Here is a 24,194-nt window from a genome sequence, read left to right on the forward strand (position 1 = left end):
ATCTGAATTTGTCAAGTGGGTCAAACTGTTGTATGGGGCCCCAGCTGCAAGGGTATTGGTTAACGGCTCGGTCTCAGATGTTTTCCCACTGGGTAGAGGAACGCGTCAGGGATGCCCCCTTTCTCCCCTACTGTTTGCACTTGCATTGGAGCCACTGGCAGAGGCTGTAAGAACTGACCCTGAGATCTGTGGGGTAACCTTGTTGAATACTGAATACAGTATTTCCCTTTACGCGGATGACGTATTGCTCTTTCTCACTAAGCCAGAAACATCTATTCCTGCACTGATACATATCATTAATCAATTTGGCCTTTTTTCAGGGTATAAAATAAATTATGATAAATCTGAAGCTTTGCCACTGGGTGATGGGGGGAGGTGGGACACTCCTCCTAATTTTCCTTTCAGGTGGTCGACCACTGGTTTTACATATTTAGGTATTAGGGTGTCCGCAGACACAACAGAGTTGTACAAGTTGAACTTTAAACCAATTGTGGCCTCAATTAAGAATGACCTCAATAGGTGGTTTGACCTCCCCCTATCTTGGATGGGTAGAATAAGTTTAATCAAAATGAATGTTTTACCCAGAATATTATATCCCATACAAATGTTGCCTCTCAGGATCAACAGAAAAACATTCTCAGAGATTGAGGGATATCTTTCTAAATTTATATGGCATGGGAAGAAATCTAGACTAAAGATACAGATTTTACAACTACCTTCAGATGAGGGGGGGCAGGCACTTCCAAACCTTTTATATTATTACTGGGTTTGCCATGCACAAATAATCTCAGGGTGGTTACATTCCTTTCTATACCAAGGCGAGCCACCGGTAGATACTTGGTGCTGTGACCCTCTTTCGCCTTTTAGTCTTATCTATTGATCTGGCTGACCTTCCTCTTGGTGTCAGAAATAATTTCATTTTGATGCCTACACTTAAGGTTTGGCATAATATTGCTGCCCACGTCGGAAGAAGAGGTTTTTCTAGTGCACTACAACCTCTAATTAGGAATAAAGCTTTCCCCCCAGGTATTGGCATTAGTATATTTGATGATTGGCATTCTAAAAATATAAGATTTATTTGCGACCTGTTTGAAAGGGGTAGTTTTATGGCCTTTAATCAAGTTCAAATTAAATATAATTTACCACAGAAACACTTCTTTGGGTTCCTACAAGTAAGGCACTTTGTAAATTCCCTTAAATTTCCAGCCAATCAAGCAGTTTTGAATCCTATTGAAAGCTTTCTTCTTAAATTTAATGAGGAAATAATCACAAAAAAGAAATTTATCTCTCTTTGTTATGGGAAATTATTGTCTTTGAATTTTGTAACCACTGATAAGGCCAGGGTTCGGTGGGAAACCGACCTCGAAGTTCAGCTTAGTGCAGAAGCATGGTCCAAAACTTTTAGATCTGCCAAAAAATTGTTTTCCTGTAACAGACTCCAGGAAAGCCATTACAGAATCTTACATAGACTGCAGCATACGCCAGAGTTTCTAAATAAAATTCATCCTCAGATTTCTCCTCTTTGTGTAAAGTGCAATACGGATGTGGGGACCTACTACCATTGCATATGGCAATGTCCTTTAATTACTAGATTTTGGAAAAATATTGCTATAGAGCTTCGCTCAATCTTTCTCCAAGCGATCCCACTGAACCCTGTGCTGTTCGTTCCGGGTCTATCTATAGAAGGGCTCTCTCTGTCTTCTGTACAGATGCTTTTGTTAGGTAAACTTTTACATTTAGCGAGGCGATGTGTACTGTTTCAATGGATTCAGAGACAGCCCCCCACTGTTACACAATGGTACAGAGAAATGTTCAAGGTGCTGCCAATGGAGCTGCCAATGGAGCGCCTTAGTGCCATCATAAAGGGCAATTGTAATGCATTCTGTAGGATATGGCAGCCTTTGCTTGATCACCTACCTCGTGACCTTGCTGTGCTATTACATAAAGGGGGATCACATTTTGTTTTTAAACACAATAATTAATGTCTGTATTTCCTTTTTTTCTCTCCCCTTTTTTTCTTTTTTATTTCCCTTGACTTCAAATGTGAAACGCTGTACATATTTTGACCCAGACATGTATATCTGTAACTCATGTACCTGTATTTGTTTTTTTCCTTCTCTTTTTCTTATTTGTATTTGGCTGTGCTGATTTGTTGCTGTTTGTGTTGTTCCAAAAATCAATAAATCATTGTTTAAAAAAAAAAAAAAAATCTGAATGAATTGCAGGTTTTCACAAATGACAATACTGTGACAGTAACTCTCCTTCTGTGGTCAACATTAGAGCTTTAACAAACAAAAGATCATAACAACAAGAAAGTAAATCAAGGAAGAATTCACAAGACAGAATAAAACGAGTGAAATTAAAAAGGTTCTTTTTGTGCTTATAACATATAAAAACAGTAAAATTAAAAATGCAATGACCTCATATTACAGAAACAAAAGTCTAGATAGTGACTCTAAAAACGACAGACCAAGAGCAGTCACAGGTATCACAGCTGGTTTATTTAATGTTTTCTTTGGTGTGTAGGGAGACGTTGACATGTGAACTTTAAAGCATTCTTTATTTTGCAGTGGATTGTTAATGGACTAGACTGATTCTTATATAGCGCTTTTCTACTCTCCCAGAGTACTCAAAGCTCTCTATACAACATGCCACATTCACCCAATCACACAGGCACTTTCTTCTAAACCGAGCGCTTACGAACTACATTCACACACAATTATACTCCAATGAATGCATTAGTATGTTGCCCAAGGATACTTGACACAAAGACTGGAGGAGGAGCCAGGGATCGAACCACTAACCTTCCGATCAGTAGGTGACCTACCTACCTCCTGAGCTACAGTGGATGACTTTTCAGCTGGTGGAATACATTTATGGGACTGCTACCTTTTGTGGCAATAGTTTTATGGCATGTTTTATGGCAAATTACTTTTGTTCGGCATCCTCCTTGATAAATCACAAAACAAAACAATGAACTACATGCACATAGCTTAATATTCCCATGGCAATTTATAGTTTATGGTTACGATAAAGCCATTTTAATCAAACCAAAACTCGCAATACATAAAGTATATTTAATACATTGCCCACCCCTAGTTCTGCACAAACTTTCCTTTTTAATAAAGCATTCAGTAGAGCATTAGATCTTGAACAGTTTTCTTGGTTATGCCCCTGGTTCATAGTCTGTGCTATGTCCTGTTTAATTTTTGTTTAATCAGGACACTCTTCTGTCTTTCCTTCTCTAATCTGGCCTAAGAAAAGAGCTTTCCTTCCCTGAGCCTGGTCAGGCCAGAGGTTTTTACACATTAAAAGGTAGTTTTTATTTTGCTCCATACCGCAAGTGCTTGCTCATAGGGGATCACTGAGTTTTAATTTACAATCCTTTAGTTTACTTACCATAAACTATTACAAAAGATGACTACTGGACTTAGTCATTTTCAGCCATATAACAAAGCTGCAGATGGACAAGAAACAATACCACACTATAACTGTGTATAAGCCTGGCAACAAAATAGCAAAAGTTGGAAAGCTAAACCTTACCACAAAAAAGTCTTACCGCGGCTGAGTCCATCAGGGCCTCTGAGTATCCGGCACTCCTCTATCTGTCCATATGGCGAAAACATCAGTCGGATATCATTCTCGTTACACTTCTTGGAGATCATTCCAATAAACAGTTTTCTGTCCTCCACTGCTGTATTAAACAAAGGACAACATTAAACTTATGTGTATTATATCAAGAAATAGGGTGCTCTGCAACATTCAACATACATACAAGTATGTTTATTAGCAGGTACTTATGCAAAATCCTTACCATTGTTTTTCTCACTGTCAGCTGGCTTCATTTGGATTGGATGGTGCATCTGAGCAAGACAGTAAAGATATATATTATTTCCTAAAATACACAACATGTAGAGATACAGGAACAAATACGTTGGTTTCATGTGCCAAGCTGTGAAAAATTAATATTGTGTGCTTGTTAGAGATGTTTGGATCCCATTTGACTACAGATATTCTCAGTATCCTCGCTTTGCTAAGCCAGCACTGCATTATCTTGCTCTTTTTAAGTATATCTGTACCAAGTTTTCTCTACAGTAGGGGGCACTGTCGCTACACTACTTCTTACAGAAGAACAGAAAATAGAATAAATAGACCAGGATTGTTTTAAAATAAGGAAGTGCATGTTTATGCTGCATTTTTATGTTAAAAGAGCTGTCTTCTACTGTTAGGTCTAATTGTTGAATGTTGCCATTGTGTTTCTTAAATTTGTACAGTCTTAGTTCAAGCAGTATTATCAAAGCCATTCCTTTGATCCTGAGCACCTCTAACCACTTTGTGTTGGGGGAGGTTTTATTGTAGATACATCCTATCTGAAAGAGAGCCTATTCCAGTGGTGTCCACCCTTGAAGGAAATGTCATAGAGATAGTTCATGAATATAAATACCTTGGTGTCTGGATAGATGACTCCTTTACCTTTAAACCACATATAGAGAGACTTGTAAAGAAACTGAGGCTGAAACTTCGTTTTTTTTCCCGTAATAAACAGTGCTTTTCTTTTGCAGTAAAAAAACGTCTTGTCACTGCAACCTTTTTATCTGTGTTAGATTATGGTGACATTCTGTATATGAACGCTTCTTCTTCATGTCTTCTAATGTTGGACACGATGTATCATGCTTCCTTGAGGTTTATCACCAACTGTAGATATCTGACCCATCATTGTGACTTGTACTTAAGAGTAAAATGGCCTTCTTTGGCCATTAGAAGACAGGGGCATTGGTACACTTTTATTTACAAAGCTATGCTTGGATTGTTGCCTCCTTATATTTGTACTTTGGTCACAAGGACAAATAGTGGTTCTTACTCCTTGCGTTCAAATGATCAGCTGCTGCTGTCTGTTCCCCTTGTCCGCACAGAGTTGGGTAAGAAAGCCTTTGTCCACTCTGCGCCTTTTTCGTGGAACCTGTTACAGAAAGACTGGAAACTGACTGAACTGTTGCCTTTAAATGTTTTTAAAACTAAAATCAAAGGCCTACAGACTGCCTCAATAATGTGTAATTGTTTTGTGTAATTTTTAACTTTGTTTGTTTGTATGTATTTGTTTGGAAATGTGCTGCCTCTTGGCCAGGACTCCCTTGAAAAAGAGGTTTTTAATCTCAATGGGACATTCCTGGTTAAATAAAGGTTAAATAAAAAAATAAAAAAAAGATCTGTTTCTTGTGTTGTAAGCTTCCTGCTTTTACGACCCTTTTGGTCAGCAGGAGGTCACACAAACGCACCCCCCAAAACACACACACACACACACACACACACACATTCCTACTTACATATAAAAGTTCACACATATACATACAATGCCTTAGAACCATGTGGGCGTTGCTTTGCTGTGTTTTGTGTGAACTGTCTCTCAATAAAAGGCAGCGAGAGGAGGCCGGATTTGGGGTCATTTTCGTGCTGGACACAGATGAGGCCTCCCTTGCGCCAGTAATCGATCGAACACTGTTGCCTTGTTTTTCTTTCGTGGGAATAAGTCCTGGATACAGCGGGGTCTGAGTTAAGACCCAACATCTACTTTTTAAAGTTTTCATTAATTTAAAAAAACAAAACAAAACTGAGTAACACTTTTACTTTTGATCAAGCATTGACATATTTCTTTGATTATTTTTGAAATACTGCATTTTAAGTGGAAAGTCTTTCTGCAACATCACATGAAGGGGGGATTGTACACCTCAGAAGGTCAATGGCAGGGTGCAGTTGGTCCATTAGTGGAACCTCGGTTAGAGGAGGGACAATGCAGTTTTCGTCTTGGTCGCGGAACACTGGACTAGCTCTTTATCCTGTAAGATATTTGAGGGTGAGGGTGGGAGTTTGCCCAACCACTCTACATATGCTTTGTGGACTTTGAGGAGGCATTTGACTACATCCCTCAGAATGTCACGTGACGTGTGCTTTAGGAATATGGACTAGCTCTTATGGTTCCTGTGGAACGGTTCCAAGAGCTTGATCCGTATTGCCTCATTTCCAGTGGGTGTTGGACTCCACCATGGCTGTCCTTTGTCACAGACTGTTGTTCATCATTTTTATGGACAGAATTTATAGGGGTAAACAGGTGGCGATAGGCTTCCATTTTGATGGTCTGTGGATCTGATCTCTGCTTTATGCAGATTATGTGGTTGTATTAGGTTCAACAGGTGGTGGCCCTCCAACAAGCACTGGAGCGGTTCCCAGTTGAGTGTGAAGTGGCGGGAATAAAAATCCGCACTTCAAAATCAAAGGCCATGGTCCTCAGCAGCAAAAGAGTGAAGTCCGAGTCAGGGATGAGTTGCTGCCCCAAGTGGAGGAGTTTAGGCATCTCTGGGTTGTCTTTACAAGTGAGATGAGAGTGAGAGATTGAGAGATTGAGAAATGGACCTGGGGAAGCATCTGCATTTATACAGACGCTGTACCGGTCTGTCGTGGTAAAGAGGGAGCCGAGTGTAAAAGGGAAGCTCTCGATTTACGAGTCAGTCTATTTCCCCACCCTCATCTACTGTCACGAGCTTTGGGTAGAGCCCAAAAGAGGGAGATGCAATTTCCGCTGTTGTGCAAATACAACAGCGGAAATTAGTTCAGTCATTCGAGAGGGGCTCAGAGTAAAACCACTATTCCTCTAGATCACAAAAAGTCAGTTAAGGTTGTTGGGGCATCTGATTAGGATACCCCCTGAGCATCTCCTGGGTGAGGTGTATGAGGGCATGTCCCACTGGGAGGAGGCCCCGTAGCAGACCGACCCAAACCCTAGCCCTATTTTAATATCAAGAAAACTAGTTAAGATTTGACAGTGAATAGCTATTTATGTACTTAGCTCTTTTAAACCCTCCTTTTATTCTTTCTCAGCCATTTGTTAGTGAATTTGTAGAAGTTTAATATTTTCATAGTTCATTGAAAAAAAGTATGATTATAAGGATCGGGATTAAAAACTGAACAAATCCTGACAAACAGGGGGAGACAGTTTTTTTCCTCAACTGATATTTTTTTTCTCTTCCTTAGTCTATTTGCCATTTAATTCCTCTTATCTGCAGTTTTACTTTTCTATTTTTATATTTTTTCACTATTATTGGGAACAGAACATCACACCAGCTGTCATGCAAAGAATCTGGAGGGTAAATGCCTAGTGCAGCTCTGTGGACAACTGCTGAAAAAAAAAATAGAGACGTAACAAAAATCAATAGCCTTTGATGTCTCAAAATGAGTGATTTAATTTCCTTTCAGACAGACAAAATATGCTTAATCTCTATCCACTTTTCTGATGGACAACCAAAAATTGACACAAAAATTAAGTTCAAGGTTTCAATGTGAACCCCACATGTGTTGAAAGGGCAAATCAAAGACTATCACCTACCCCTGGCAGAATCTTCATGTTGTGCAGAGCATTCTGCGCTTCTAAGGCTGATTTGCGGCTATAGTAAGTTACAAAACAGCAACCTGCCAGAGATTGAAAAAAGAAATCTTACTCAGCTGATTCACATCATACAAAGATCATGTTTTTTTTCCTTTTTTGCTAATCAAAAACAAAGGACATTAACATAGCAAACCAAAAATAAAATTAATATATAGGGTAATGTTGCCACCTCTAGAAAATGCACAGAATGTCACATAACAGAAGAAACAAAGGGCAAAATAACGCCTTGTATTACAATATGCATTAAAAATAACATAAATGACGGTGATGTAAAAAAAAATTTAAACTCCTGTACCTCACAAAGTACAAGGGAAAGAACTACTGTTAACACTTGATAAACATGCATAGGCAAGGCGTTCATAAAATTCAGCTCAAAAAAAGACAACCCTATTATGCATGCATGCATTTTGCAAATAAAAATTCTTAAACCAGTAATGTGGTCAGTGAAGAATACATGTAACATAATTTTACCTACATGTTCATAGAGCACTTTATTCTATACACTTAATCTACTCAGAGATGGAAGCCAGAGCACCCAAAGGAAACTCACCCAGGCATGGACAGAACATTCAAACTCCACAAAGAAAGGCCCCTGTTGGGTTTCCAACCAGGAATTTGAATGCTGCGAGGGGACAGTGCTAATCACTCCACCACTGTCTTGCCCATCAAACCGTTTAGAGCATGATTTTAAAACAACATGAGTTGTGTTTAATTCACCAACAATTTACATTATTATTATTTATTCAAATCAGAACTAAACACAATAATACGTATATGCTGTTGATGAAATGATATTTAATCTATTCAGTTTACAAAATTAAAATGCTGCAAGAAAACAGTGAATTCTTTTTAAGAATTGTTGTGGACTGATTTATAGACAAACATGTGGGATAATACCACAGCAGCAGTTGTACTTTTCATGTTTTTATCTAACACACAGTGACCAAACACATTATAGGTTTCATAAAGTACAGAAACTTCTATATGTTAGTAGTTCTCCAAAAGCCACTTGGACTTATTTCAGTTAAGCAAAGGTTACAAATGTGTGTTGTAGTCCCCATCACTATAATGGCATACAAAGTCTGATTATTGAAAAACTTTCACGGGAGCTTCACAGAAGTAGTATAGTAATATAAGAAACTGGAAAACATCTCAGAACCAAACAGTACACCAGGGTGTCCAAACCGTTTGCAAAAATGGCCAGATATGGGGAGGAGAGGTGGGGGCTGACCATTCAGCCTGACATTCTACGAACCATTAACATTAAATGCAAATGAATTATTTAATGACATTTTTATTGCAAATGGCATACTTTTCATTTCTTCACACAGAACGGAAATAAATCTTAACTTTTTTTTTTTTTTACCAAAATTTGGTTCTTTTGTTTTTCAATTTGTCAATTGAAAAACAAAATAAAAAAATGATACACTGATCAAAAAAGACTCATTGCATATCCAAAACTATGGTTTTCATCATTCTCCAATAAAAATCAATTCACTGAGATTTTAGAATTCATTCCCCTCAAAAGACTTAACAAATAACTTGTCTGCACTAATGTGAAGGGTGATACTGAGATCTCGATTGCATTAAATAGGCCAGGTCTGGTTCAGAGACAGTGATTTTGATGCACAAGATGTCATGCTGGTGAGAGTCTTGTCCTTATGCGGTTCTTGCTAAAGTTCATAACCAAGAATGTCTTTCACCAGTATGGTGAGCCAAACAAGCTTATCGATTTCTTAGAAATGTTCAAATCTGTGTTCAAGGAACCTGCTTTCATAAAGCTGGCGGTAAAAGTTGAAAAGCAGGAGCTGTTGGTGCCAAATGTGACACTCAACGTCACACTGCAGCTTGATGAGCTCCACCTGCAGATGGTCTGGAGCAGAAATGAGATGTCTGCTACGTTTCTCCTCATAGACCCTGTGCACGAGAAAAAACTTCCTGGTTTGAGACCGGGTGTAGGGTTGTACATTTCCAGTAGCTTTATTTTGCGGTCAATTGCTACTGCGAAGATATACTCCAAAATCATGTCCAAAACACGAAAACGGAAAGATCGCGTTAAGTTACAAAGAGCAGAAGGTGGGAACACTCACCACTGTTGTGTCATAAAAAATCTAATGATCAATTTTGACGTTTAAAGAGTTTAGATCGATCGGTTGTTTACATCACTCAACACAAGCAGAACTGCATTACAAAATCAGAAGACACATCGTCCACATTCAGAAGCACATCTCTGAATAGTGACAGTTCTTATGATTTAAACAGGCAAATGTTCAGCATTCAAACTACAAGTGAACAATAGTCAAAGCCAGATGTTTCCCCCGTTATGTCGATGTCAGCTAGTCAAGTACACACCTACACAGCATGTTAACAAACCGTGAAAAAAAGCCACACAAAAAATGAATGATTGCTGGTAAGGGTTTCTATACATTAGTATTTACGAAGGGTATGTTGTGACTTACCTTCAGAATTACAGTGGTCCCTTGCTAAAACGCGGTTCACCTTTCACCTTGCTGTTTCGCAGATTTTTAGTGCAAGTTTGCATGCTTTTTTTTTTTTTTTTAAACATCACATTGTGTCCTGTGTCCTGATCGGCTGCAGACCATTGTCGATCTCCTCCGTGCTGTCTCTCCTGTACAGTACAGAATCGCTGCATTGATCGCTAGCAGTGTGACTCTGAAGTGCAGTACTGTATGTTTGTACGTTTTTTCCCCAACAAACACAACAATGTCGACGAAACGTTTTGCACCGTCAAAAAATAAAATTGGCTACCTGATTTCACCTATCGCTGGTTATTTTTAGAACATAACACCCGCGATAAACGAGGGACTGCTGTTTACAAATACTGAGAAATATAGAATTTGAATCCTTTCTCTGTTTTGCTCTGAGGCGCAGGGGAAAAATATCGACAGGTCTATGAACAGCATCTACATATGTAGATGCTGTTCATAGACTGGCAGATTCCATAAATGCCCAAGACATCTCGAGAAATGTAAATCGCCACTTGATTCATCCATTTGGTTGACTTGTTTTGGAAAAGCCAGCAGTAAACAAGGAGCGAATATCACACCGGAAACGAAGTGCCCTACAGGAGTTTCCCCAGCGGAAGTAGCATATGCTAAGGTGCACAGAGTCTATTTGCGCACTGATATTGGTCTGTGGAAAACTGGTGATTATTTCGTCTTGATGCATGCTCAATCATCCAGGTAAGTAAATCTCCAAAAGTTGATTCTGTTCATCTGGTGATTATTTCCTGTAGCAATGGGAAAATTGGAGTATTGGGCTGCGTTTGTCACTGCGGTCAAGTTAGCTGTCATTTGTGAGCCACAGTGAGGCCAGCCGCCTCCTATCTGCCATATAAATTTTCTTGCGCTTTTACAGCAGCGCAGATTCTCCTTCATTGCTGATCGCAAGCATAAGCTTGCGCAGACATAAAAACAAACATTGCATTGAAAGAGCCTGATTGCATCATATTCAAAAATTCATTAAAAATCATCCTTGATAGTTGACGTGAAACTTTCAACAGATTTTTTCCTCTCCTCTGGGCCAAGTTTCATCTCAAAATGCTTTCATACTCCCAAGAAATTAAAGGACAAGTGTGCTCAAATTTAAAAACTTCAAAGGAATGTGATAAAGTCCTGTTAGAAATGTTAGAAAACTATAACATCACATACAAATTTTATTAAAATTCATCTGTTACTATAAACATGAAATTGTCAGTTGACTACTCCTCTGGGTTACCTTCTCTACACTTGTGCCAACTTTCATCACAAAATGCTGCAAGATTCCAGGGAAATTAAAGGACATTTCTTCTCAAATTCAACAAGGTTATTTTAATAAACAAAACTTTACAAAAAAATCCATCTTTGATAGCTGACATGAAATTCCACTTCTCACACTACATGTCTGCAATGTTTCAGCTCCAACCACTGCAAATATTTCTCTTTTTCACCTTTATTGGAAAGTGTATTCAAGGCAGTCAGGCTTGGAAAACAGCCCTACGTGTCTGTTAGTTTTAAAGGGCTGGATTAACCTCATCAATTTCTTAGTTAGAGTGGGTGCAACCGCCATTGCCCCAGCAGAAACAGAATTGAAGTCTATCCCAGTTTCCTATCATCCGGCCTTGGATCTCTAGGTGTGCCAAGGAGCTAAATTGAAGAAACCGGTCATCTTGACTACATTGGATCCACAGTCTAAAAAAAGCAGCTGCCGAGGAAAATAAATAAATAAATAATCCAGCTATCCTCCATCTTCAACAGGTACAACATCCTGGACAAGCAAGAATTCCCTCCACTTGCAACGGACCTCCTCCCATGCTCTCACTCGTAACACTCAGGCTTGTTCTGCCTGGTCTGCAAATCATCTGAAGGTGAGTAGAGCAGCCCCATCTCATTAATCTTGGGCCACAGGTTCTCCCTCAGATAGGTCTACACCCCCTATACATCATCTAGCATCTCCAAAAACTCTCTCTAAACCCTATCTATTCAAGGCGCCATAGTCTTGGACATTTTAGAGAACTTTCTTGGCAGACACAGGCACAAATGATATTCCAAAACAGCAGTGCGTGATACTGAAATGCACGCTTCTGCATCTTTTTGACACTGTAAAAGAAGTCTGCCATACTGTTTTTATCTCTGACCTCACTCATACCTATGGCCATGGAATGGGGCAATTAAGCAAGGTGCCCAACCTCAACACCTGGTTTTCCTCCATCTCTATTGGCTTGATTTTGTTCTTAACAGAAATGTGGATGAAATCTGGAGAGTACAGTCTATTTGGTGATTATGCCCTCCCACTTATGATTGTTTAATTCTTTCCACATAAAGTGGGCAGGGTGGAGGTTTGGCTGTAATGTTTAATAGTTTAAATGCTCACCTATTAAGCTGGATGAACGCTGTAGCTTTCAGGTGCTGCTTTTTAAAGCATAAAACACCTCCAAAATTTTGTTTTCTAAATCGTCAATAGTATTTTTATGTAATCAAATTATTTTCGCTGGGAATTTTATCATTTATGTTGATGGTCTTACTTATTTCCTTTATCTTATTTCATTATGCCCAGGATAATGAAGTCTTTTGGTTTTAAACAGCATGTTGTTGGACCTACAGATAACCATGGACATGTTTGGGGAGGGTTTTGTTGTTGTTGTTTTTTAAAAACACCTGACTTTTAACTGATTTGTTTATTTCTGGCCATTCATGTATTTAATTAGATCATGTTTCTTCTTTTTGTTTTCCAGGTGAACAGACAAATGAGGCCACTGTAGTACACTAACGGCATTTTAGTGAAGAGAAGAGAAAAAAAAACAATGAAATGTCTGTGAAGGTTCTCAGTCATCCAGGTCATTGTAGTCTAAGGAGCGTCTGGACTTTAAGTTTCTTGAAGACATTTCACCTCTCATCTGAGAAAGAAACCATCTATGTCCACTGTGAACGACCATTTTAGAACAGAGGGGGTGGCTTACGACACCAACTGTCTGGTATCTATAATCCAGGGTTGAGATTCTTCCCAAATGCTCTTGCTCTTACAACGGAAGAAGCTTCTGGGATGAGAAGTGAAATGTCTTCAACAAACTCCAGAAAAGTCCAGACACTTTTCTTTCTACGTCCCTTAGAATCTATGGTGAAGAGAAACCCCTTCACAGCAACCAACCAAATGAACAACAATCTACAGAAGAAAGTTGTATCGATATCCGAATCAACCATAAAGAGACTGCATGAAAGTAAATACAGAGGGTTCACTGAGAGGTGCAAGCCACTCATAAGCCTCAAAAATTTAAAGACTAGATTGGACTGCTAAAAAACATCTAAAAAGCCAGCACAGCCCTGAAAAACATTCCTTGGACAGATGAAACCAAGATCAACTTCTATGAGAATGATGACAAGAAAACAAGTATGAAGAAGGTGTGGAACAGCTCATGATCCAAAGTATACCACATCATCTGTAAAACACGGCAGAGACTGTGTGATGGCTTGGGCGTGTATGGCTCCAGCGGCACTTGGACACTAGTTTTTATTGATGATGTGACCAGGGCAGAAGCAGCTGAATGAATTCTGAGGTGTTCAGAGACATACTGTCTGTTCGAATCCAGTTAAATGCAAACTAATGTTTGCTAAAGTCAAACTGATTGGCCAGAAGTTTATTAAGGTAAAGAAGTGGAATAGTCTAAGTCAGTCACCTGATCTTAAGCCAAATAAGCATGCATTTCACTAGTTAAACACTAAACTTCAGACAGAAAGGCTCACAAACAAACAGCAAATGAAAGCTGCTACAATAAAGGCCTGGCAGAGCATTAAAGAGGTGGAAACCCATGATCTAGTGATGTCCAGGAGTTCAAAACTTCAGCCTGTCATTCCCAGCAAAGGGCTTTCAACCAAGTATTAGAAATTAACATTTTATTTTCAGTTATTTAATTTGTTCAATTACTTTTAAGCCCCTGAAATGAAAAGATTGTGGTAAATTGTTCTTTATTTTTTCGCATTTTTATGCAATCTTTTTGTTCAACCCACTAAATTAAGGCTGAAATCAAACTTCTCCAAAAGTTGAATCTGTTCATCTGGACGTAGCGTTTTGTGGGAGAAACGTTTCGTCACTCATCCAAGTGACTTCTTCAGTCTCAGCTGACTGCAGGTTTCCCCAAACCTTATAAACAGTACATTTGCATAATGACTGAAACCAGCCCACTGAAGGAACAATGGGCTGTGAGGTCAGTTCCTTAATCATAATTATGCAAATTCCCATGACCATTGATCAACAATCACTGACCAAAACCCACTGATCAAAGAACACTGATCAATGGCCATGAGTACCATTCACAGAGAGTTGGGGAATGGCTGCAATCACAGCATTGTAAGATGGCGAAAGATGTACCCTTAGGCCCCCTCCTCGATTCAGAGATGATCTTTCCCTTTTCACGTAAATGGCCTCCTTGACTCCGCGCTCAAACCAGCGTTCTTCCCTGTCCAGGATGTGAACATCCTCATCGTTGAAAGAGTGTCCACTGGCCTGTAGGTGTAAATAAACTGCAGAGTCCTGGCCTGATGAGGTTGCTCTTCTGTGTTGTGCCATCCGCTTCGCTAGAGGTTGTTTGGTTTCCCCGATGTATAAATCCTGGCAATCCTCCTGGCACTTAACAGCGTACACTATGTTACTCTGTTTGTGTCGGGGGACCCGATCCTTGGGGTGGACCAGTTTTTGGCGCAGCGTATTTTGGGGTTTAAAAGCCACAGAGACCCGGTGTTTAGAAAAAATGCGTCTCAACTGTTCCGATACTCCTGACACATATGGGATCACTACAGGTTTTCGCCTGGGCAGCGGTTGTCCTTCTCTCCTGGATCGGCTGGAGCTTTCTTTAGGTGCCTTCCCAGCTTTGACAAAAGTCCAGCTGGGATAACCACATTTACTCAGGGCCTTCTTGATGTGCTGTTCTTCTGCCTCCCTGGCCGCTGTGTCAGTGGGGATGGTGTTCGCTCTGTGTTGTAGCGTCCTGATGACACCCAGTTTGTGCTCCAGTGGATGATGAGAGTCAAACCTTAGATACTGATCCGTATGCGTAGGTTTACGGTACACGTCAGCTTTTAGATGTCCCCCATTACTGATGGAAATCTCACAGTCTAAGAAGGCTAACCTGCCACTTTTCATATCCTCCCTGGTGAATTTGATGTGTCGGTCCACCGAGTTAATGTGATCCGTGAAATGTAGTACGTCCTGAGATTTGATTTTCACCCAGGTGTCATCCACATATCTGAACCAATGGCTTGGTGGTGTTCCAGGGTAGGATAGCAACGCCCTCTTTTCCACTTCTTCCATGTACAAATTGGCCACGATGGGTGAAACTGGGGAGCCCATGGCACACCCATGTTTCTGCCTGTAGAACTGACCCTTGTATGTGAAGTAGGTGGAATGAAGACACAGTTCCAAAAGCAAACACACTTGGTCGATGCTGAGAGTGGTCCTGTTGCTGAGGTTGGTGTCATCCTGTAATCTCTTACGGACTACCTCCAACGCTTCCGTGACTGGGATGCAAGTGAAGAGAGATGTAACATCGTACGAGACCATGGTTTCATCTGCCTCCATAATGACATCTCTCACCTTCTCAACAAAATCCAGGGTGTTCTGGATGTGGTGTTCAGAGCTGCCCACCATCGGGTTGAGGATCGAAGCCAGAAACTTGGAGATGTTATAGGTGACCGAGTTGATCATGCAGACAATTGGTCTTAAAGGTGCACCCTGCTTATGTATTTTTGGTAAACCATACAGACTTGGTGTAGACTCCCCTGGGTACAGCCTGTGGTATGAGGTCCGGTCGATAGCCTTGTCTTGTTCTAACTGCTTCAGACAGTCTATGACCCTCTTCCTGTAGCCACTTCCTGGGTCTCGTTTCAGGGGCTCATAAGTATTTTCATCACTGAGTAGTGACAAAATCTTCTCATGATAGTCTTTCTGGTTAAGCAATACTGTGCACCTACCCTTGTCTGCCGGAAGGATGATAATGTTGTTGTCATCACTAAGTGATGTGAGTGCCTTCCTCTCCTCCATGGTGATGTTGGATGCTGGGGGCTTTGCGTTGCTGAGACAGGCCGAAACTTTCGTCCGTAGTTGCTCTGCTTCCACTTCTGCAATATTGTTGTTACGAATTGCTGTTTCTGTGGCTGTGATCAGCTCCACTAGAGTACATCTTTCGCCATCTTACAATGCTGTGATTGCAGCCATTCCCCAACTCTCTGTGAATGGTACTCATGGCCATTGATCAGTGTTCTTTGATCAGTGGGTTTTGGTCAGTGATTGTTGATCAATGGTCATGGGAATTTGCATAATTATGATTAAGGAACTGACCTCACAGCCCATTGTTCCTTCAGTGGGCTGGTTTCAGTCATTATGCAAATGTACTGTTTATAAGGTTTGGGGAAACCTGCAGTCAGCTGAGACTGAAGAAGTCACTTGGATGAGTGACGAAACGTTTCTCCCACAAAACGCTACGTCCAGATGAACAGATTCAACTTTTGGAGATTTACTTTCCTGGATGATTGAGAATGCATCAAGATGAAATCAAACTTCTTTTATTGGTGTCACCTACCCCTACAATAACATTTTATCTTCATTTATACCAGCCTCTTTAGATGAGCTTTTAAATACTGTGACTGACATTGACACAACAATCAACCATCAAATTTTGATAGAGAGGCATGGGTTGGTATATCTGGGACAGCTCTGCAATGGTTAAGATAATTTCAGAAAAATCGCAAATTTTCTATTTCCACTGGTGACCAAGGGTCACTGAATTATGGAGTCCCCCATAATTCCAACAAAAAAACAAAAACAAAATCCAAAACTCATCCTTGAAGGCTGTTGATGCAGCAATTTTCTCCTTATGAATGTAATGCCAGCACCTGTCTGACAGGTGTCATCTGACCTGAAGACTATTAGTTTGAACAGATTGTGTTTGTAATTGTGACAAAGAAGTTACATTTAAGGGTGACATATTAGACTACTACAGATTCAGAATAAATACATCTGTTGCATTATGCCTCTCTCATCTGGGTATTTGCTGTTTCTTAATGATCTTATGCGAGTATAATGCTGCCAACCTTTGCTCTGTGGTGGATTCTGGCTGCGGTCTCGGAGAACATTAATCTCGTAGACTGCTCCGTAAGGTTCAAACAGTTCACGAAGCTGCTCTTCCGACCAAGACCGGGGAATCTGTCCAACAAACATTTTAATGGCATCAATATCTGGTTGGTCAGGGTGGTCCAGGGACCCATTCATCTTCTTCCCACTAGAAAGACAGACAACCGTGCATTAGATTGGAGCTAGAAACAAACTTAAATGTATGCATTAAACAATAGTGTACATTTACAACATTTATTGATTAGGGTCTAACAGAAAGTGGCTATGATCACATTTTCAGACATTTCCCTAATAACAGCTCTGATTAGCAGCATAAACTACTGATTGTGGTTTTTACTGATTAATTCTGTGAATACTCACGAAAGGGACACAAAATATGCTAACTGAATTGATTTCACTTTACTTTTACTTATCTAGCACAAAATCACAACAGCAGTCACCTCAACGCGCTTAGGGTATTCGCCTCTTTGTTAGGTACACTTGTTCAACGACTCATTAATGCAAATAACTAGTGAGCCAATCACATGGTGCACTGAAGTTCAAACCAGGCAACAGAACGGTGAGGAAAAGTTATGTAAGTGACTGAATGTGGACAGTTTTCGATGCCACACAGGCTGTTCTAAGTATTTCAGATACTGCTAATTTGCTCAACAGTTGCTCAATAATAATAATAATTTGTTTATAGAGAATGGTCTAAAAATTAAAAATATCCAGTGAGTGGCAGTTGTGTGGGTGAAAATTTCTTGTTTATGCCTGAGGTCAGAGCAGAATAGCCAGACTGCTTCAATATGATACAAAGCCAACATCAATTCAATAACAAGCCCACTAAGGTAAACAATCGTTATATTAAGAAGTCCATCTCTGAACACATAACATGTTTAATCTAGGAAGAAATGGGTTACAGCAGCGGAAAACCATGCCAGGTGCCACTCCTATCAGCTAAGAACAAAACAAGAACAAGGAAACTGAACCAATTCTGATGGTCTGTTGAGTCAATGTCTGCTGTGAATGGTAGAGTCAGGATTTGGTGTAAACAACATGAAAACATTAATCAATCCTGTTATGTATCATCCATTCAGGCTGGTGGCAGGGCAGTGGTGTGGGGGATATTTTCCTTGTCTCAACTGAGCATTGTTTGAAAGAAAGTGCTTTTTTCGGTCTGAAGACCAGAAGCTGCTGTTGGCCTTCTACCGCTCCTCAGTGGAGGGCATGCTCTCTTACTGCCTGGGTGTTTGGTACAGAGGGGCCACTACTGAGAGCAGGAAGGCTGCACAGAGGGTTATTAACAATGTCCAAAAAGGCTGCCCTCTGCCAGCCCTGGAGGTCAGTGCCAGATCCTCCTGTCTCAGGAGAAACAAGGCCATCACAGGTGACCTTGCACCCTGCCCACCACCTCAGGTCAATCAGGTCCTACACCTCTAGACTCACTAACACCTTCTTCCCCTGGGCCATTCGGACTGTTAGCAAACACTATTCCCCCACACATAAAACACATACAAGTGTGAATATACACCACAATCAATATCATCAAGGAGATGTTTCTCCTTAGCATTAATGTGTGTAGTGAAAGCCTTACAAGAAGACAAGGTTAAGGCTGCATGTATACCTCATTTTATTGAGATCATTTATTTTTTTCCATTTAAGTAAATGTTTTCTTTAAAAAAATAAAAAAAAAAAGAAGCAATTTTAATATAGCATGTAAATACTATATTAATTGCATACATCTGTCAAAAAATGAATTTATTAAAACATTGCAATTTCTAAAATGGAAAGCAATGAGCAGTTTATTCTGAAGACCTGTTTTTTTCTATCCTGAATGTTTATTATTACTTATTAATAAAGGTAAAAGTACTTCTTATGTAATTACTAAATGGAATAATAACTTAATAAATGGAATAAGCGACAGAACACTAAATTACTAAAATAGTCAAAGCCCTACAGATTATTACCTATACTAGTCTTACAATGCACTAAGGAATAAGGATTTTTAACTCTTTCACTATAAAAGATAAATACAGCTTTAAATAAAAGCATATACATAGAATCTGACACACTGAATGTCTTGTATATATAATGTTTGGAAAGAGCAAAACAAATAATGTTGAAATGGGGACTTCTTCTGAGGAATTTTACTATCTTGCAGTACACATATTTATTGCTAAATGTACACTCCATTACATTTCTTTCCAGCTGACTTCAAGAGGCACCTGGAATAAGGGAACCTGGCTAGGAAGGGTTACTTACACAGGACTAGCATTTAAAGAGCAATGGTCCACCATCATCTCTGGGAGAAAATCCAGCTTAAAAGAAGCCATGCTGATAAAAATCTGTATCTTTCTTCTTCTTCAGCACAATGAAGGTAAACTCATACAGCGATCAGAATGTAGAGGCAAACTCCAGATTGCACACTTGCTGTTAAGTCCCTTAGGACTGTTGTCATAGGGCAGCAGTGTGCAAGAAACCAGAGGGAAAAAATAAACAAATCCACATGGAAACCTGTGTATTTGAACACAAAAACAAACCAAAAAAAAAAATCAAGTGAAAGGACACCTATGTTTGAGATGAAAGAAGAACAAAAATGACAGAGACAAACTGGCAGGCCTTCAGGTTAGCTTTTCAGGCTCTGGGACAGAGACTAAAAACTGCATGTAGTTCATGGAATCAGAGGGATGCTGGGATAACTGGGACTAGAGAGCGTAATAGCCATATGAATGACCACAATCAAAGTGCTGATGATCCAGGGCCTTTGTGAACATTTCTCCTAGGCCAGCAAATCTGGCTGCAGCGTCAGATAAACAAGGTGTCAGATTGATGGTGATAAGGCCCAGTGGTCAGAGGGAATGAAAAGGGGAGTGAATAGTACTCCCCAGCCAGCAGCTAATCCCTGGACTAGCTACACCAAGAGTAACAATTAGGTTCCGGACTGAGGGGCCCGTGTTTTCGCTGTTGTCTTACATGCTGCACAGGTCTGTGTGTGATTTTTGTGTGTAAAGATATACATGAACCAATATCAAATAACACTTGCTTTGGCCTTTGTGCAGCCTAAACTCACAACTACATAGAAACAATTAAGTTCACCAAGGGTTACACTGGAAAATAATTACATCAAGGGACATGTACAGTTTACTGACATGTTCTAATTTAATATAAAAACATGCTTTGACCCACATAAGTCCTCAACAAAGAAAAAAAAAAAGACAGTTAGGTGAGCACAACTATATTAATACAATGACAAACAAGCCAGGCAATAATTTACTACGAATTAAAAAAAATATAAGCAGACCAAATCTGCAAAAGGCAGCATCTGACCTCCGTGCCTTCATTTCGACACAATGTAATTCAATTCAATTCAATTTTATTTATATAGTGCCAAATCACAAGAGTTGCCTCAAGGCGCTTTAGACAATACACACTTTCCTCCACTGTCTAAAAGACAAATTGCATCGGATTAAAACACACCTGTCTTTTATTCCTTACATATGCTGCACTCTGCATGGGAGTCTTAACCGCTCCTGGTTAATATTTCTATAGTTATTATCTAAATATTCAGCATTAACTGAAAAGACCATCCATCCAGGTTTGTCCAATTCAGGGTCAATCCCAGTTCCATCTCAGCTATTTTAGGGCGAGAGGCAGGGTATACCCTGGAAAGGTCACCAATCTGTTGCAGAGCTAACACATAGAGGAAGACAACCATTCCCACTCATTCACAACAGTTAACCTAACCCCACTAAATGCATGTCTTTGGACTGTGGAAGGAAGCCAGAATACCCAGAGAGAACCCACGGAAACACAGGAGAACATGCAAACTTCACACAGAGTTTGCAATTTATGTTGGACAAATTTCCAGAACCACTAATTTAGTACAAGAAGCAATATGAAAACATCCCATTATACACAAAACTGTATTACTGGCAAATCTTACTGGAGTTATTAAAAGTAAAAAGGGATTAAAATGATCCATGATAAAGGGAGCAAATTGCTGATGCTAGCCGGAAATTAGAAAGTTTGGGATTGAAGGAGACATCATCATCATCATCATCATCGTTTATTTATATAGCACTTTAAAAACACACAAGGCTGACCAAAGTGCTGAACAATAAAACATAATAGATACCATAAGAATAATAAATACAATAAAATAATGAACATAGCAAAAACAATAAAATATAAGTAAATACAAGTCAGTCAACCACTGAGTCAAAAGCCAGTAAATAAAAATGCGTTTTCAATCTGGATTTAAAAACCATCACTGATGTCGATTGCCTAATGTGAAGAGGAAGATTATTCCAAAGCTTAGGAGCCACAATAGAGAACGCTCGGTCTCCTCTCAGTTTCAACCGCGATTTGGGGACTGAGAGCAACAACTGCTCAGCTGACCGGAGCGAGCGAGTGGGGACATAGGGCTTCAGCAAATCAGACAAATATGCAGGTGCCAGACCATTTAAAGATTTAAAAACCAATAAAAGAACTTTAAAATGAATCCTAAATTCAACTGGAAGCCAGTGCAGGGAGGCCAGGACCGGAGTAATGTGCTCAAATTTCCTTTTACCAGATAAAAACCGTGCTGCAGCATTCTGACAGATGACTTTCACTTTAGTTTTAATTGATGTTTCTTTTTAGATTTCACTGCAGATAATCTGAAAAAGGCAGTAGTGGCAAGTGACTTTATATAGTTAAATACCATAATTCTCTTCAAGGGGCTTTAAAATGTGTAACCCTAAAACCTTGGAAGAAGATCCTACAAACAGAATCTGTACGTAAAGGAGCCAAAATTTCAGATGCAGCTTTGATATGCATAATTAATATAAGCTAATAAATGTGTGATTTCAACAAAGTGTGAGTATATCTGAAGTGCTTGTATTAATGGGTGTGAATCAGTGAATGAGGCATAAGAAAGCACTTTGAGTGATATATAAGAATTTGTACAAAATATGACAATATATAATGATGCCCTTTCTTTTTTTTTACTTTATCTGTGACTTAAATGCTGTGATATTTTACATTAATTATTACTACAGGCTAGCTGAACATAAAGATTCCTATCAGGCCATGATGATTTGATCTTATTTGCAGCAAATATTGGTTTGCTGCTTTATAGATTATTTGTGTAGTTCTGAGGTGGACCAGATCTTTAAAGTATTTAATTTGACAAAAAGTGGATTTGATGGTTCTGTGCAAAAAAAATACAAGCACCAACACACCTTAATAATTTAATGCTGGTTTCAGATTTTATATTATTCACGCAATTTATTTAATTACAGCTTAGATTAACAGTCTTTACCGCACTTTGTTGGTAAAGACTGCTTTGTCGCACTAATGCGACAAAGCATTAGTGCTGCTTTGTCGCTTTTCTGTGCTCTCAGTTTACTTTGTGTGTGTAACTACTGTATACATACACACACACACACACACACACACACACACACAGAGACAGACATACATGCATGCAAACACACAAGAGAAGAAGAAAAGACAGAGATGAGTTGAAGGTGACACTATCAAGACGGTAGACAGTAACTTGTTATCTTAAGTGCAAAAAATACAAAGTTAATGTAATATGAGAGAGAGCGCTCGAGAGAGAGAGAGAGAGAGAGAGAGAAAGGTGAGTTGAAAAGAACGGTGCTTCTGATGAAACTTTTCCAAACAGTGGTTTGGACCTCGACCACAAACTATTGCAAACAAGGAAACTGCAACAGCAAATGTGAAATGTGTCCAACTGGTGCATCTTTGCGCTTAGCTTCCTCTGACTAAGTTAGGTAGTCTTCATTAGCAACCAGTGCATTTTTGCTGATGTGGACTTTTAGACGCAGAGTAGTTATGGTGCTCCATATCCACACACACGCACACGCACGCGCACTTACCCCCTCAGTTCCAGGTTGGAGCCTTCCACGGTAGCAAGGACATGTGAGGGCAGACCAGTGTGCTCTGGAGACACATATAGTGTTTCAGGGTCAAGGCTATCCATCCAAGGCCTAGTAGTACTGGTAAGAGAAAACACAAACCCACACATACACACAAGAGACACATCAGGACAAGACACATAAAAAGATAAAAACAATTACAAACACAGGGCTCTACAGTTCGACCAATTTGGTTGCAAACGCGACCAAATTTCTCAATAGTGCGACAAAAAAAAAAATCCTAGGTTGCACCGGTGTGACCAGCTGTTCGAGTTAAAAAAGAAAGAAAGCCTCCACAAATCTGAAAGCCTCTGTGTGGCCAACAGCAGACAACATTATGCCCATATCATGGCCTAAATCAGGTGCTGCTCTGTGCTTCTGCTCCATATCGTGGTCTAAACCAATCAGCGATAGTCAGGGGCGGAACCTCTCAGATGCCCATGCCCAAGGTAAGATGTTCAGATATTGAGATGTTCAGTTTGAAGTCTTTGAGGCACTTTTAATTTTGACTTTCTTTTCATTTTATATATCTTGAGATATTTTAAGTTTAAATTTCAGCTCAGCGAAGCACTTTAAGCACAAGAAATTTTTCAGTACCGTATTTTTCGGACTATAAGGCGCACTTAAAATCCTTTCATTTCAGTTTTTATGTGCATTAAAGCTATATAAAAATTTAACAGTGCAAATGCAAATTCCTTGCTGACAGTTTAACCAAAAGGCATTTCCAGTGGAAATTGGCTGACATATCCTGAGCATAACCATGTATAATATCCAAAAAACTTAAAAAGAGGTTATACACACAAAATGCGGTAATATAATGTTGAAGCACAGTACATATTACTCTGCGAGGCTCCCGACTACGGTAGCCGTAATGCTTCAACAATCCATCAAGCAGTGCAGCTTTATAGCATAGCAAAGTTGTACTAAAACATTTTTGACAGATTTTTGAGTGACATGTACCACCTAAAATCGGTTCAGTAATAACGGTAATAATGACGGCCCACTTACATGCTCTACCAAAAAAATGTGCTTTGGTTTGTATCTGACGGACAAAAGCCAAATCAGTTCCACATCACTGAAGTTGAAGCATTTTTACCTAACATTATACTGGTATTACCGTTGAACGGTATGATATGGCCCAGCCCTAATCAGGAGCCTCACAGAGTAATACGTACTGTGCTTCAACATAGTATTACCGTATTGTGTATGTATAGAGACCTCAAAATGGCACC

The 24,194-nt window shown here is 39.6% G+C and overlaps 1 protein-coding gene across 4 annotated transcripts in view; it reads right to left on the minus strand.

The window, feature by feature from the left end:
* celf1 (cugbp, Elav-like family member 1) overlaps nt 1–23,310 on the minus strand; it is a 79,172-nt gene extending 55,862 nt beyond the window's left edge. For 3 of the 4 annotated variants that reach the window (XM_005465965.4, XM_005465964.4, XM_005465963.4), the window contains exons 1-5: nt 22,924–23,309; nt 17,020–17,207; nt 7,379–7,461; nt 3,815–3,863; nt 3,560–3,694 (exon numbers count right to left, since the gene is read on the minus strand). In XM_005465965.4, the coding sequence (XP_005466022.3) occupies nt 3,560–3,694; nt 3,815–3,863; nt 7,379–7,461; nt 17,020–17,207; nt 22,924–23,072 (604 nt within the window). In that variant the 5' untranslated portion in view covers nt 23,073–23,309. Of the gene's footprint in view, nt 1–3,559; nt 3,695–3,814; nt 3,864–7,378; nt 7,462–17,019; nt 17,208–22,923 lie in introns of all 4 variants that reach the window. The other variant, XM_025899616.1, reaches the window with a different exon arrangement.
* Nucleotides 23,311–24,194: the final 884 nt, after the last annotated feature.

The sequence above is a fragment of the Oreochromis niloticus genome, linkage group LG1 (genome assembly GCF_001858045.2).
Source record: "Oreochromis niloticus isolate F11D_XX linkage group LG1, O_niloticus_UMD_NMBU, whole genome shotgun sequence".
In the NCBI taxonomy this organism is placed as follows: Eukaryota; Metazoa; Chordata; class Actinopteri; order Cichliformes; family Cichlidae; genus Oreochromis; species Oreochromis niloticus.